At 38.6% G+C, this 12,719-nt stretch overlaps 1 protein-coding gene across 4 annotated transcripts in view; it reads left to right on the top strand.

Moving 5' to 3' along the window:
* The first annotated feature begins 6,323 nt into the window (after positions 1-6,323).
* Positions 6,324-12,719, top strand: part of HEPACAM2 (HEPACAM family member 2) — a 60,181-nt gene continuing 53,785 nt past the window's right edge. For 3 of the 4 annotated variants that reach the window (XM_004475697.5, XM_012518478.4, XM_004475698.3), the window contains exon 1: positions 6,325-6,493. In XM_004475697.5, coding sequence (XP_004475754.2) covers positions 6,415-6,493 — 79 coding nt within the window. In that variant the 5' untranslated portion in view covers positions 6,325-6,414. Of the gene's footprint in view, positions 6,494-12,719 lie in introns of all 4 variants that reach the window. The other variant, XM_004475699.3, reaches the window with a different exon arrangement.

Raw genomic sequence — 12,719 nt, forward strand, 5'->3', positions numbered from 1 at the left:
CTATTGGTTCCCTGAAAGCTAACAGGTGAAGATAGAAAGACAACCAATCAAGACAGCAAGTAGCTGAGATTCCACCTTAATATGGCAAGGAGGAGGATGTAGCACTCCCACACCCATGTCTCAAGTGTCTTCTCTCATTCTTTCTTGTTTCTCAGTAAACTCTTGTTACTGGTCTCATTAAATGGACACATCTCTGACTTCTTTCCCGCAATGAGGCCAAGAACCTAGAAACCCAGAGTATTATGCCAACAACACGGTACATTTTTAGCTTCCTAAAAGAAAATTAAATGAACAAGAAACAAAAGTCTAGAGCTCTAAAGAGCAGTTTTTATACAAAGTCAATAAAAAATAAAAAAATTAAAAAAAAAAAAAAATAAAGAGCAGTTTTTAAAAGGTGAATATTATTTCATTTCCATTAAAAGAAAATCCAAGATTTATTTTTCTTATTTAAAACTTTCACATTTCCCTGCTAATCATAAGCCAGAGCAAACTAGTGGAAAACAGTGATGGCCAGTCTTGAGGAAAGCTTGCAGGAAGATTGTCCCTTGGTATAGGAGTGCCAGCCCCATTTTTGCAGATTGGAACACCAGCGCTGAGAGTGAGTTGATGTAATTTAGGGCAGTAGCACTAGCCGAAAGTAGGGTAAGTGCATATTTCTGGTGGCTCAAATAGGAGTTTCTGGAAATGTAAATAAAAGCTGAGATCCTAGACTGATCAGGAAGATAAAATTCTAACCCTTCCTATAAATACCAAGCAGCTGAGAAATGTGACACTCCAGTACGATATGACCACTCTTCCTGAGCAGGCAATAGCTATAGGTGAAACTGACCTGGGGAGAGGTGCAGAAGAGAAAACATGGCTGCATAACCCTTTTTTTTTTTTAAGATAGACTTTTTTTTAAAGATTTATTTATTTACTCCCTCCACCACCACCCCCCACCCGTTGTCTGCACTCGGTTTCCCTCTGTTTCCATTTGCTGTGTGTTCTTCTGTGTCTGCTTGTATTTTCATTAGGCGGCTCTGGGAACAGATCCTGGGACCTTCTGGAGTGGGAGAGAGGCAATCGTTCTCTTGTGCCACCTCAGCTCCCTGATCTGCTGTGTCTCTTATTATTTCTCCTCTGTGTCTTTTTTTTGTTGCCTTCTTGCTTCACCAGCTCTCTGTGTGGGCCAGCACTCCTGCACTGGCAGTGCTCTGCTCAGGCCAGCACTCTGCATGGGCCAGCTTGCCACACGGGCCAGCTTGCCTTCACCAGGGGGCCCTGGGCATCGAATCTTGGACCTCCTATATGGTAGACGGGAGCCCAATTGCTTGAGCCACATCCGGTTCCCATTGCATAGTCCTTTAGCAGCCATACCAGATAGATCTAGGATTCTGGAGGCAGTATTGTAGACTTAACTATGCAGGAATCTGCGGCAGCGGTCTTCGTAGCCTGGCCCTCTCCCTTGGGCCAGGCGGTTCTTCCTGGAGGCCAGGGCGAGGCGGGAGACTTGGCCGAGTCTCCGGTGGAGGCGTGCAAGGTGTGGAGGGCGAAAGGAACAAAGGAGACGAATCGCCCTTGTGGAGCTGTAACAGAGCCGTTTATTGGGGAATGTACAGAGATTATACAGGGCTGTGGCGGAGGGGCGGGCAGAGTTCTTGCTGGGATGCCGTATAAGGCGTGCTGGGGAGACTTTCAATGAGGATTGGTAAGGAGCAACACGGAACTGCTAGGAGGGGGGGTACGGGAAGGGGCGGGAATGGCGTCACAGCGAGGGGAGGCGGGAAGAGGAGGGGGAAGGGGGGGTGGGGGAGCCATCCGGATGTTGCCTTTTGGCGGGAACAGTGGGCATAGCCTAGATGACTGGGCGGGCTTTGGAGCGCCGCATACCAACGGCCGGAGGACGTGGCATCCGTACTGGCAGTCTCGTAGTGGGCCTGGGCAGGCTGAGGGCTTGCGCCCATACCAGCCCTTCCCTTGACCACTGGCTCCAGGTTACGCGTCTACCTTCCGCCAGGGCTGGCCCCTACTGAGGAGGAGGCTATCCCACAGGAATCAATATAAGCACAGGTACAGGAATATGTGAGATGATGGTCAACTCTTTTCTGTGACCTGATGTATTAGTTTCCTGACTGCTAAAACAAATGCCATGCAGTAGGTTTGCTTAAACAATGAGAATTTATTGGCTCACAGTTTTGAGACTAGGAGAAGTCCAAAATCCAGGCATTAGCCAGGTAATGCTTTCTCCCAGAAGACTGTGGAGTTCTGGGGCTCGCTGCCAAGGGTCCTTGGTCCTTGGCTTTTGCATCACATGGCAATGCAAATGTCCATGTCTTCTCCCTTCTCCTCTGAGTTCCTTTGACTTCTGGCTTCTGGATGTTCCCTGTGGTTTCTTTTCCATCTGGCTTTCACTCTGATCTTAAGGACTCCAGTCACCCAGATTAAAAGCCAAACCGATTCAGTTGGGTTTACACCTTAGTCAAAGTAACGTCCTGAAGAAATCTTATACAAATGGGTCCACACCCACTAGAATGCAGACCAAGATCATGAATATGTCCAAACTGGAGTACACAATTTAATCCACATCACCTGCCATTATTGTTACTTTCTTGACAAGGAGTAGAGAGATGATTAAAGTGAGGGGAGGAAAAAGATGATCAATCAGTTAGATTTATTGGACTACAACAAATCTGCATTGTAGGAATGAGGAGGGGTACATTTTTAAAGAAGCCTATATGACTATGTGGTAGCTCTCCAAATAATCGAAAAAATTGAATTACTAGATTCCAGAAAGCCAGGAAACAGGAAGCTCTTGAGATCTAGGAATAAGAACTAATAGAGGATAGTTTGAAGACTGCCACTGCCTCAATCAGCAGCAACATATTCCATTCATAAGGCAATTGGCTCATATAAATTCCTAGGAGAGTGGGCCTTATTGGCATAGCTCAGCCCAGGGCCAAGGAACCTTGATTGAGGTTCCCATTAAGATTATATGCAATAGTGGAAAGGGGGAGGGAGGGCAGAAAAAAAAAAAAAAAGAATGGCTACTGGTAGGTAAAGGTAACATATATGCACTACTTGGATACTTAAAAATTACAAATTGCCAAGTGTCCAGGCAAGAGTGAAAATAAGGGTAAAATGCTCTAAAGAGACCATTAATGTATTTCACAAACGCTTACTTAGTTGTAATACAAAAATTATCAACTTGCAAAGAATTCAACAAAAATAGATTTCTCCTGCTTCTCAAACCTTCTTTGATTTCATCCTTTTCCCTCCTGCACCCAACTTTTCCCAGTCTTTTCCAGGTTCACTGAAGAAGTGACCATATCTAATTTAAACAGTAAGACATCACTTTCTTTTTTCAGTTCTCTTCATCCTCTGTATTCCACATTGACTTGGCATTTCACCATCTCTCCGCCCCAGTTTTCCCTGTCATCGTAAAACACTCATGTGCTAGTAGTGAGTAAAGAATGTGGCTGTTTGAAATTCATGTAAAAGACTTTTCGCTTCATAAAGCAACACTAGCCTTACTCGTAATTTAGACAAACTAGATAGGAAACTGTAGTGTATCTTGAGAGATAACAAAAAATTAGGCTCATTACACAGACACATACATACACACACAATACCAAGGCCTTCTTGCATTGCTTGAAATTTAATCATGTATATAGATTGCTTTGGGTTAATCAGCTTTCTCATTTAATACACAAATATAACTAAGATCAGCATAAACAGTAAGGCTAGACTCTTGTTTCTGAACTGCATTGAAGAGCAGAGCTTGCCAGTGGGTTACAGGTGTGATGTGAGCTATAGATAGTGGGACATTTCTTATAATGATAAAACAGTTTAAATAATTTTTAACAAGCATGTAAAAATTGACAAGAGTTAAAGTTATACTAGAACTTACCTCTATGACTTCCTTATAAACTTCCTTAATTCAGAAATTTTTCTAGCCTGCCGCTAGGGGGCGTCTTGTCATGGTTAGACTTCATAGCGCTTCAAAATGTGCCATCCAGGTATTGCCCTTTTTTAAAAATGTGTGCCACGGCATGAAAAGATAACAATTATGATTCATTTTGGCATTTGATTTATTTATGTAGCATCTACTATCACCTTATGCTATAAATAAAAGATATTTTAAATACATCAAAAGAAAAAAAATCTCAGAATAAGGAACAGTTCTTCAAATTGAATAAATCTAACACTAAGAAAAACTCACCCCATTGTATTTATTTCTTTCATTTTGCCAAAAAACAGACAAACTTTATCATGGACCAGCAGTATCTTTTAAAAACATCAGAAAGAGCTTATCTAATAAAGGCAAGTGAAGATTAACATTGATTAAGGAAACAGATGTGGCTCAAACAGTCGGGCTCCCATCTACCATATAGGAAGTCCAGGGTTTGATGGCCAGGTCCTCCTGGTGAGGGCAAGCTGGTCAACGCAGCTAGCTGGCCCATGTGAATACTGCCCCGGGCAGGAGTGCTGCCTCACGCAGGAGTGCCGCCCTGCACAGGAGTGCCAGCCACCGCGGAGAGCTAGCACAGCAAGATGACACAACAAGAGACACAAAAGAGACAAAATAAGTAGACATAACTGAACAGGGAGCTGAGGTGGTACAAGAGAGTGATCACCTCTCTTCCACTACAGAAGTTCCCAGGACTGGTTCCTGGAGCCTCCTAATGAGATTTGAGGAGCTCATAAAGGAAAATAAACATGCAGTCAAATTAATTAAATTTCAGTGAGGTAAGTGATGCAATAGACACTTGTACAAGGTTTCAAGATAGCACAGAGAAAGCTGTGTAAAGTTATTATTCAGGGAAAGCTCTTGCCATTTTTCTGAAGCATGGAGAGTTCATAAAGGAGTGACCTATAAAAAACACTAGGTTTCCAACTGTCACTCACTCTCTTTGCCTAGAAGAAGCCCTTCTAGATGAGGTTGGGAGCCCTAAAGCAAAAAGTATTTCCAAATATAGATTCTGAAATAACTGTCATTTCTTCTTTGATCTTTAATTACACCTGAGGAGTGTTCTTCCTTACCTTTCATCACTGAACTTCTTTAATGTACTTTACTGTTTTGTTTTTTAAAGACTTATTTTTCTCCCCCCCCCCCCCCACAGTTGTTTGCTCTTTGCGTCCATTCGCTGTGTGTTCTTCTGTGACCGCTTCTATCCTTATCAGCGGCACCAGGAATCTGTGTTTCTTTTTATTGCGTAGCTCTCCGTGTGTGCAGTGCCACTCCTGGGCAGGCAGTACTTTCTTTCGCGCTGGGCGGCTCTCCTTACAGGGCGCACTCCTTGAGTGCGGGGCTCCCTTATGCAGGGGATACTCCTGCGTGGCACGGCACTCCTTGCGCACATCAGCACTGTGCACGGGCCAGCTCCACACGGGTCAAGGAGGCCCAGGGGTTTGAACCACGGATGTCCTATCCATTGGGCCAAGTCCGCGTCCCGTATTTTACTATTAAATGTAATTTGTGCACAGAATTTTACTTGATTTGATGCAGATTTGGCTATTTAATCTCTGTTTTATGTAGTGGAAAGCTTGGACCATAACCTTCTTGTAAATGGGGGTTAACTTGTAACATAGTAAATGAAATGGAAATGCTCAGACAACCTGCTGCCATGACAATGAAGAGGCCAGGTTGAAAAGCTGTAGCCCAGACACCTTGGTAGAGGCAATATCTTCTCTGGGTCATTGGTTCACTTCCTCTTTGCTTCAGATGTGAAAACTTGACCTCATATACTATCTGTTGGCATAGGCTTTTCATTAGAATTATGCATGGTCCATGCTTCAGCCCCACTTGGAAACACGCCTGTGGCTTGCTATTAAAATAAGATGGATCCATAGATTCAGTACAACCATAGTAGCCATGGGTTATAGGGAATACTATGTAGAAAAACTATTTTTTAAAAGATATTCTGATGCTCTCTTCTGATTCTCTGATATAATTTTCACATGCTACTTTGTGACTTCTTTAAGATTTATAACTATTCAACAGATACTTAAAACTTCAATTTTCATAGGGAAGAAAAGAAAGAAAAATTTAAAATAATGGCAACAGTTTACATGATAGGCAACCAGCTTCTGTTTTTAGTAGACTTGTACAATATTCTCACATTATGAAAACACACCATTTTTCAATAAAGTTAACCAAAAGGATATTTTCCTTCGTATGATTATTAAGAATTAAGAAGAACTTATATAATATACTGACAATTACTGATCCTAGCCAAGAAACTGTTCCAACAGGCAGAGCATATAACAGGTGTTCCCACTCCCTGTGTCCTTTGTATACACATTCATTCTGTATTCAAATCACAGAAGCAAAAGGCAGGATAGGGTCTGTTACCTCACTGCTAATTTCCCTAGCAAATAAACCAACAGCTGCTGGGCCATGAACCGAGGTGCTACTGAGAACAGGGCACTGTATGCATGGGACAGGATGCTTTCATGGAGCCCTTCAGCAGCACAGTTGGGGTCTTTCAGTGTAAACTATACCTCCTTCTCTTAGGTAAGACACTGCATGACTTGGTTTTAATTGTTTTTATTATGTGCCTAAGATAAATATTTTGTAAATAGGCTGTAGATTCTTTTGGATAACCGAAGAGCAGTTCAGAATCTTTTAAACAACACACCTTGTTCCAGCAAAGAAGCAGGAAGATTTAGGAGACCGAGGGTCAATATGTAGATCATTATTGTTTTCTTGGAGCAACACTTACTGTCAAAAGCACTTATTTGGATTAAAAATCTACTGAATATCTTCTTACAGAGTTTACATGTAAGTTCCAAGACTTTAATGAATTTTATGGTAATAAATATTCTTACAGGCCATGAAATTGTGATCGAATATAGTAAAACTCAAAATAATTTATGAAAATAGTTTCCCGTTGTTTTAATTGAAACTGTTGACTCTGTCTCATTTTAAATTACTTATATCATGAAATGTGGGGGGAAATTACGTTCCGAATTGACAAAAATATTTATAAACAGTAGAGAGAAAGGTGTTAGAAAGTATTATTTCTCAGAAGTGCCGTTAGCCTCTCTCTCTTTCTAATAGCTAGCCTATTAAAACTTTTTTTCCTGCATTTTAATATTTTTCCTTCATTCCTCTCTTAATCCTTAGTGTTTAAAGGAGTCTCTCTCCAACAATCCCACACTTTTTACTGTTGACATTATCCTTCCTATATGGTCTCTTTTCCATGTTTTCCTATTTTAGAAGTCATGTTAGTTTGTTTCCTTTATATTCAACAGGTAGGAATTTTAAAAATTTTTTTCCTTAAATTTTAAGAATGACTTATCTAAATAAGTAATTTAAGGTTGTTTTTTTTTTTAGTAATTTAAGGTTTAATCTTCGGTAATTTAGAGCCCTGGTTTCACTGATATACTCTGTTAACTGTTTTCATTGTAAATGTGATTTTTATACAAATTTATACCTGACTTGTATATATCTCTAATATTTTAAATATACTGTTTGAAAATTTCTTTTAAAAAATGTTTGAGCATCCCATAGTTGTGATTGTTCCAGCTTTTTATAGTGTTTATGTTATCAAATTCAAGTCTATAATGGATTTTTAATTTTTGAAAAATTAAATAATGGACTACTGGTTCTTTCTCTTCGTGAAATTTTCTTGGCTTTAGAACTATCCTGTGAATCAGTGCCGCACTTCTTTTTAATTTTGGGGTGACAGGACTACTGGCACTTCATAAACAATGTTTTTATCATTGACTTTAAGAGAAAATTAGAGACAATACATTTGAGACGTTTAATCAAAATGAATGTACTATAGAGAAATGGGTATCATATTCATAGTAGTTAAAGCAGTTATTATCCTGTAAGACTTGCTTATGCAAGTTTATTTTACCCTGTATATAGTATGTTGTAAAGATATTTTTTGCTTTTAAAAATATTGAATTTTGTGGGGCTTTTACTTTTATTAAAAATCCAAAAAAAATTGGAGCCCAAAATGTCTATTAAAAATACCACTTCATAATTTCTACTTTTGCTAAAGATGCAAGAGTTTATTTTCAGTCAACAATAGTCATGTTATGCTTGCTAATACTATGCATGATGAGGGGAAAATAAATGCCAACTATTCTGAGCTACAGCTAGAGGTCACTTTGGTGACGTCAGATGTTTGTATTCAATACAGTGAAACTGGACTAGGGACTTATTTGTTTCTGGAATAAAATAAATTTTACAGTAGGACTTCAAATGTTTCATAATACTGTATATACCTTTATAATCATTATTATCCAGCTTAAGAGAGTCTCTGAAGGAGACATTAATGCTGAAATTTCATATATCAGTTGATATATGGTATCATAAACATTGCTCCAGATTAGTGTAATTCCTTAACTGCAAAAAGTCTAAGAGTGTTTATTTTTTCATACTCAAAAATTAAGTATTAATGGATCTAATAATAAAACTGAATTTCCATTTAAGTTCAAAATTTGGAATATCAAAATAAAATTGTTCCAACTCTTATATCATTTATTTTATTGACGTTTATTTGTTCATATAGAGGCTGACTTTTCTAAAATCTGCAGTTTAGTCCTTTAGGTTTTCTCATACAACTAGAAAAGAACACTTGAAAAATTCTCAAAATGAAGTTTTATTTTTAAATTAGTAGATTGCTGTTTGATAGCATGGATTTATCATATCTGTAGTGGGAAATATATTAATAGCAAGAGAATAGATATTCCCAAAATGTAGAGGACACATCCAATTATTCCCCAAAGTTCACTAAAGTAAGGACAGCATCGTATCACATTTCTTGCAAAATAAAAAATTTTAGGTGGCTGAGATGATACTGTATAGAGAAATTTCCATTCCCTGCTCACATTCCCATAACTTGCTACCTATAATTTATTTTATGAAAATGTCATAGTAGTTTCTAAGAAAGCAGCTATTGTAATAGCTGTGCTATCTCTTACTATCATACACACATTTGAGAAAGCACACATATTTGAAAAAAAATCATTTGATGAAGAAGTATTGAATATATTCAGAGATAGCAATGGAAATATAATACTTAAGGTATTATTACATGACGTGGTTTCTAAAATAGCCCAAGGAGCTACTTTTTTCCCCTTTAAAAACTATTGAAAATATCATTTAAAAAATGTTATTATCTATTAAAGTAGTCTCATTATCTTCTGAGCTGCAGTATTTGTGTTTATATTAAATAAAATTTGCTTTCCATAGACTCTACAGTCAGTCCTTTCATATCTAAGATTTGACAGTCTGATTCAAGATCCAAAAGTCACCAACATTTTTACTCTAGTAATATTACCGCCCCTTAGTAAATACAGTGTGCTGCAGCCATTTCTAGTATATTACACTCTCAGTCCATCTTTTTCAACTACAACTACAAGAAAAGCAAAAAAGAAGGGTTCCTCTCCTTTTGTATGTATATAAAAAAGTAAAGATTTCTGCAATATCAGCCCCAAATGACAAATGCAGATAATTGCATTCATACCTTCTAAATCTACTTCTTAGTCTAGCAGTGGTTTCTAGCTTGAACTGTAAAATGTCTTTAATGGACCAATAAAATCAATGACCAAACACTGCCAGAGCAATTACTATGTTTTGTGCCAGTAGCCATGCAACTTTTCCCAGTGTACTCCCAAGGTAATGATATGGCTTCCTACCCTTCTTGTTTTCTTTGATAACAAACACGGAATTGCCATTTTATTGAAGGACATCCTCCAGGATTAACAACATAATGAGTGGACAAGCAAACCAACACTCAATACTTCGAAATTCTTTGGGTCTTCTCTCAATCAAACATGGGTCCACCACCTTAAATTTGGATAAACGTTACCCTGATTAATATGCCTCGGGATGTCAAAATCGTAAACTGAGAGAGAGGCCTTACACCTCGTCTAAAATAACAACCCTTTTTCTTTACATGTGGGAAAACTGAAGTCTAGAGAAGTAAAATGACTTATCTCATGTCTCATACCTGGACAATCAACATTTTATCCCAAACGTGCATCCTTTACTAAGGCCTCTCATTTCGCTGGATTTTTAACTTTTTACAAGTAGCATATACAGTAATCAGAGAATATGTGCCTGAGCACATTTCAGAACAATCTACAAGTGATAACTTTAAGGTTATGTGGAGGAAGTAAGCCCAAGGTCAGGAGTGAACCATGAAACTCTCAAAAATATTTTAATATTCACCAAAGTAAAAAAGTAACCACAGTATACATAATAAATACAATGAAAATTACATTTTTGCATGCCATAAGTTAGTAATAATGGGTACCGAACAATAGCTCCCAATCCCCAATTTCAATGAAAGGCTTGTAAATAAGTTTTGTTTTGCACAGATAACACATATAATAGGAGTAATCTTTTCTTGTGCTGGTCTTCCATCCAAATGCCTAAAGTCTCTCTAATTTTATTACTTTGAGAGTTTCACCCTACACTGTCAGCTTCTGCATTATACATCTCAAACATCACTAGTTTTAAAACAGCACTCTCCTCTTCTTTCTCTCTCCTATGATTTCCTTCCAAAACCCATTACTCCTTTTCTGCAATCCCCTTTATTTCCTCAGAATTCCCAGCATCCAGTTCCTTCCTTTTCTAATCGCTCAAATTAGAAACAACTAATTCAATATTCTTGTACTTACCAGAAGGAATACAGGACCAAATTTTCATACCTTTGTAATTCCCTTGTTATGATTCAAATCACTAAGATGAATATGCAGGTATAGTCCATTAGCAGAAAAATCAATCACAAATACGTGGGTGTCTGTAGGACATTTCCTTATTTTTCCCATATAGTCACCTACTTTTCAGTCGCTATAGTCAGTTTCAGTTGAGTGTCTGGGAGTTCCTTCTACCTCTAACATCCTCTCGTCTTTCTCCTTGTGCTTTCTCTACCTGAGTTCTTGCTCTCGCTTACCTGCCTGCTCTAGGGCCTCATTCCTACTCACAGCTTGCCAAAGGACAAAACCACAAGAACCTTTGCTCCCACCTCCACCCTGGGAAGGCAAAGAGAGAAATTTACTATTGTTGGCTTTTGAGTCCTCATAGGAGCAGGCCTGCATCTTTCTCCAAAATAGTCATGTTCAAAAGACAAGCAAACCTTTTCTAAGGTTGATCACTTTTGATAACATGATTTAAATGAAACCTAAAGACTCCCTTCCTAGTAGAGGGGAAAGGGGAAAGTAATCAAAGAGGATAAACATTTTGTGTGTGGGGAACTTGAAATTGAAAATAATTACTGTGTTTTTTTACTCTAAAATGTAACAAAAAGGATAAGTAATTTGTGCATGAAAAATTATAACTATAAAATAATTACTATACTCAGTAATTATAAAATGCAGCTGGTGGGTCTGCAATGGTGAACCTTTAGGTTGCTTTCAATATTTTACCATTATGAAATATGCTGTAATAAATACCCTTTCATGTTGAAAATGCAACTGGTAGAGTATTTTTAGCATAAATATTTTTGGAGCATCCTGTCCTATTGGTCTATTTTGCTATGCATGGAAAGATGTTAGGAATATCTTGTTCTCCAACTAGAATGTCATATTTCAAAAAGCTACCTCAGGGAAGCGGACTTGGCCCAGTGGTTAGGGCGTCCGTCTCCCACATGGGAGGTCCACTGATCAAACCCCGGGCCTTCTTGACCCATGTGGAGCTGGACAATGTGCAGTGCATGATGCATGCAAGGAGTGCCCTGGCATGGTCCCCACGTGGGGGAGCCCCATGCTCAAGGAGTGCGCCCCTTAAGGAGAGCCGCCCAGCATGAAAGAAAGTGCAGCCTGCCCAGGAGTGGCACCGCACACATGGAGAGCTGACATACAAGATGACACAACAAAAAGAAACACAGATGCCCGTGTGCCGCTGACAACAACAGAAATGGACAAAGAAGATGCAGCAAATAGACACAGAGAACAGACAACCGGGATGGGGATGGGGGTGGAAGGGGAGAGAAATAAATAAATCTTTTTAAAAAAAAAAAGCTACCTCAGACTACTTTTTTTCTGTTACACAGGAGATTAAGGGTCATAGCCTAGCATGTCCCCACTTTACCTTTTAGCTTACTTTATATGTATATAATGAAGATATTTCTGAATCATGCTGTATATAAAAGTAATTATTATTTTAGAAAATAGCAAATGAATGAGTTTTGAGTTGAGAAGACAGGATTTATAATTCATTACTTTACCTTTAGACAGGAGGATAAAAATGTATTCACTCAAAAATTCATTGCACTCTTGTGCAAGACACCATGCAGGTTGTGGAAATAATAAAAATGACTAAGACACAGGCTAGTGGAATCCAAAGATGATTCCAATATACTACCACATTTTCCAAAATACCTGCATATACTCTCTCTTCCCTCTTGTTGTTACAGATAAGCAGCTTCTATCCAAGGCCAACTCCTCAATTTGTACCCTAATTTCCACCTCTTCTCATCTGCTCAAGGATTTTATTTTACCTTCTCCCACCTCTTTTCTGTTCCATCAATGTCTCCCACTCCAGTGCATCATTCCCAGGAGCTACAAATGTTGTGCTCAATTTCTATCTTAAAAAAAACAAAACACTTGATTTCACATTTTACGTTCCTCTCCAGCTCCCATCTGATTTCTCTGCTTCCCTTCACAACAAAGTTCCTCAAAATTGTTGTCTATAAATTTCCTTTCCATTCTTTTTTCCCCCCACTGTTCAAAATACTCCACATTTAAATTCCTCCCATTCTCTTCTCTATTATTTCAAA

Source organism: Dasypus novemcinctus, chromosome 5 (genome assembly GCF_030445035.2).
Source record: "Dasypus novemcinctus isolate mDasNov1 chromosome 5, mDasNov1.1.hap2, whole genome shotgun sequence".
In the NCBI taxonomy this organism is placed as follows: domain Eukaryota; kingdom Metazoa; phylum Chordata; class Mammalia; order Cingulata; family Dasypodidae; genus Dasypus; species Dasypus novemcinctus.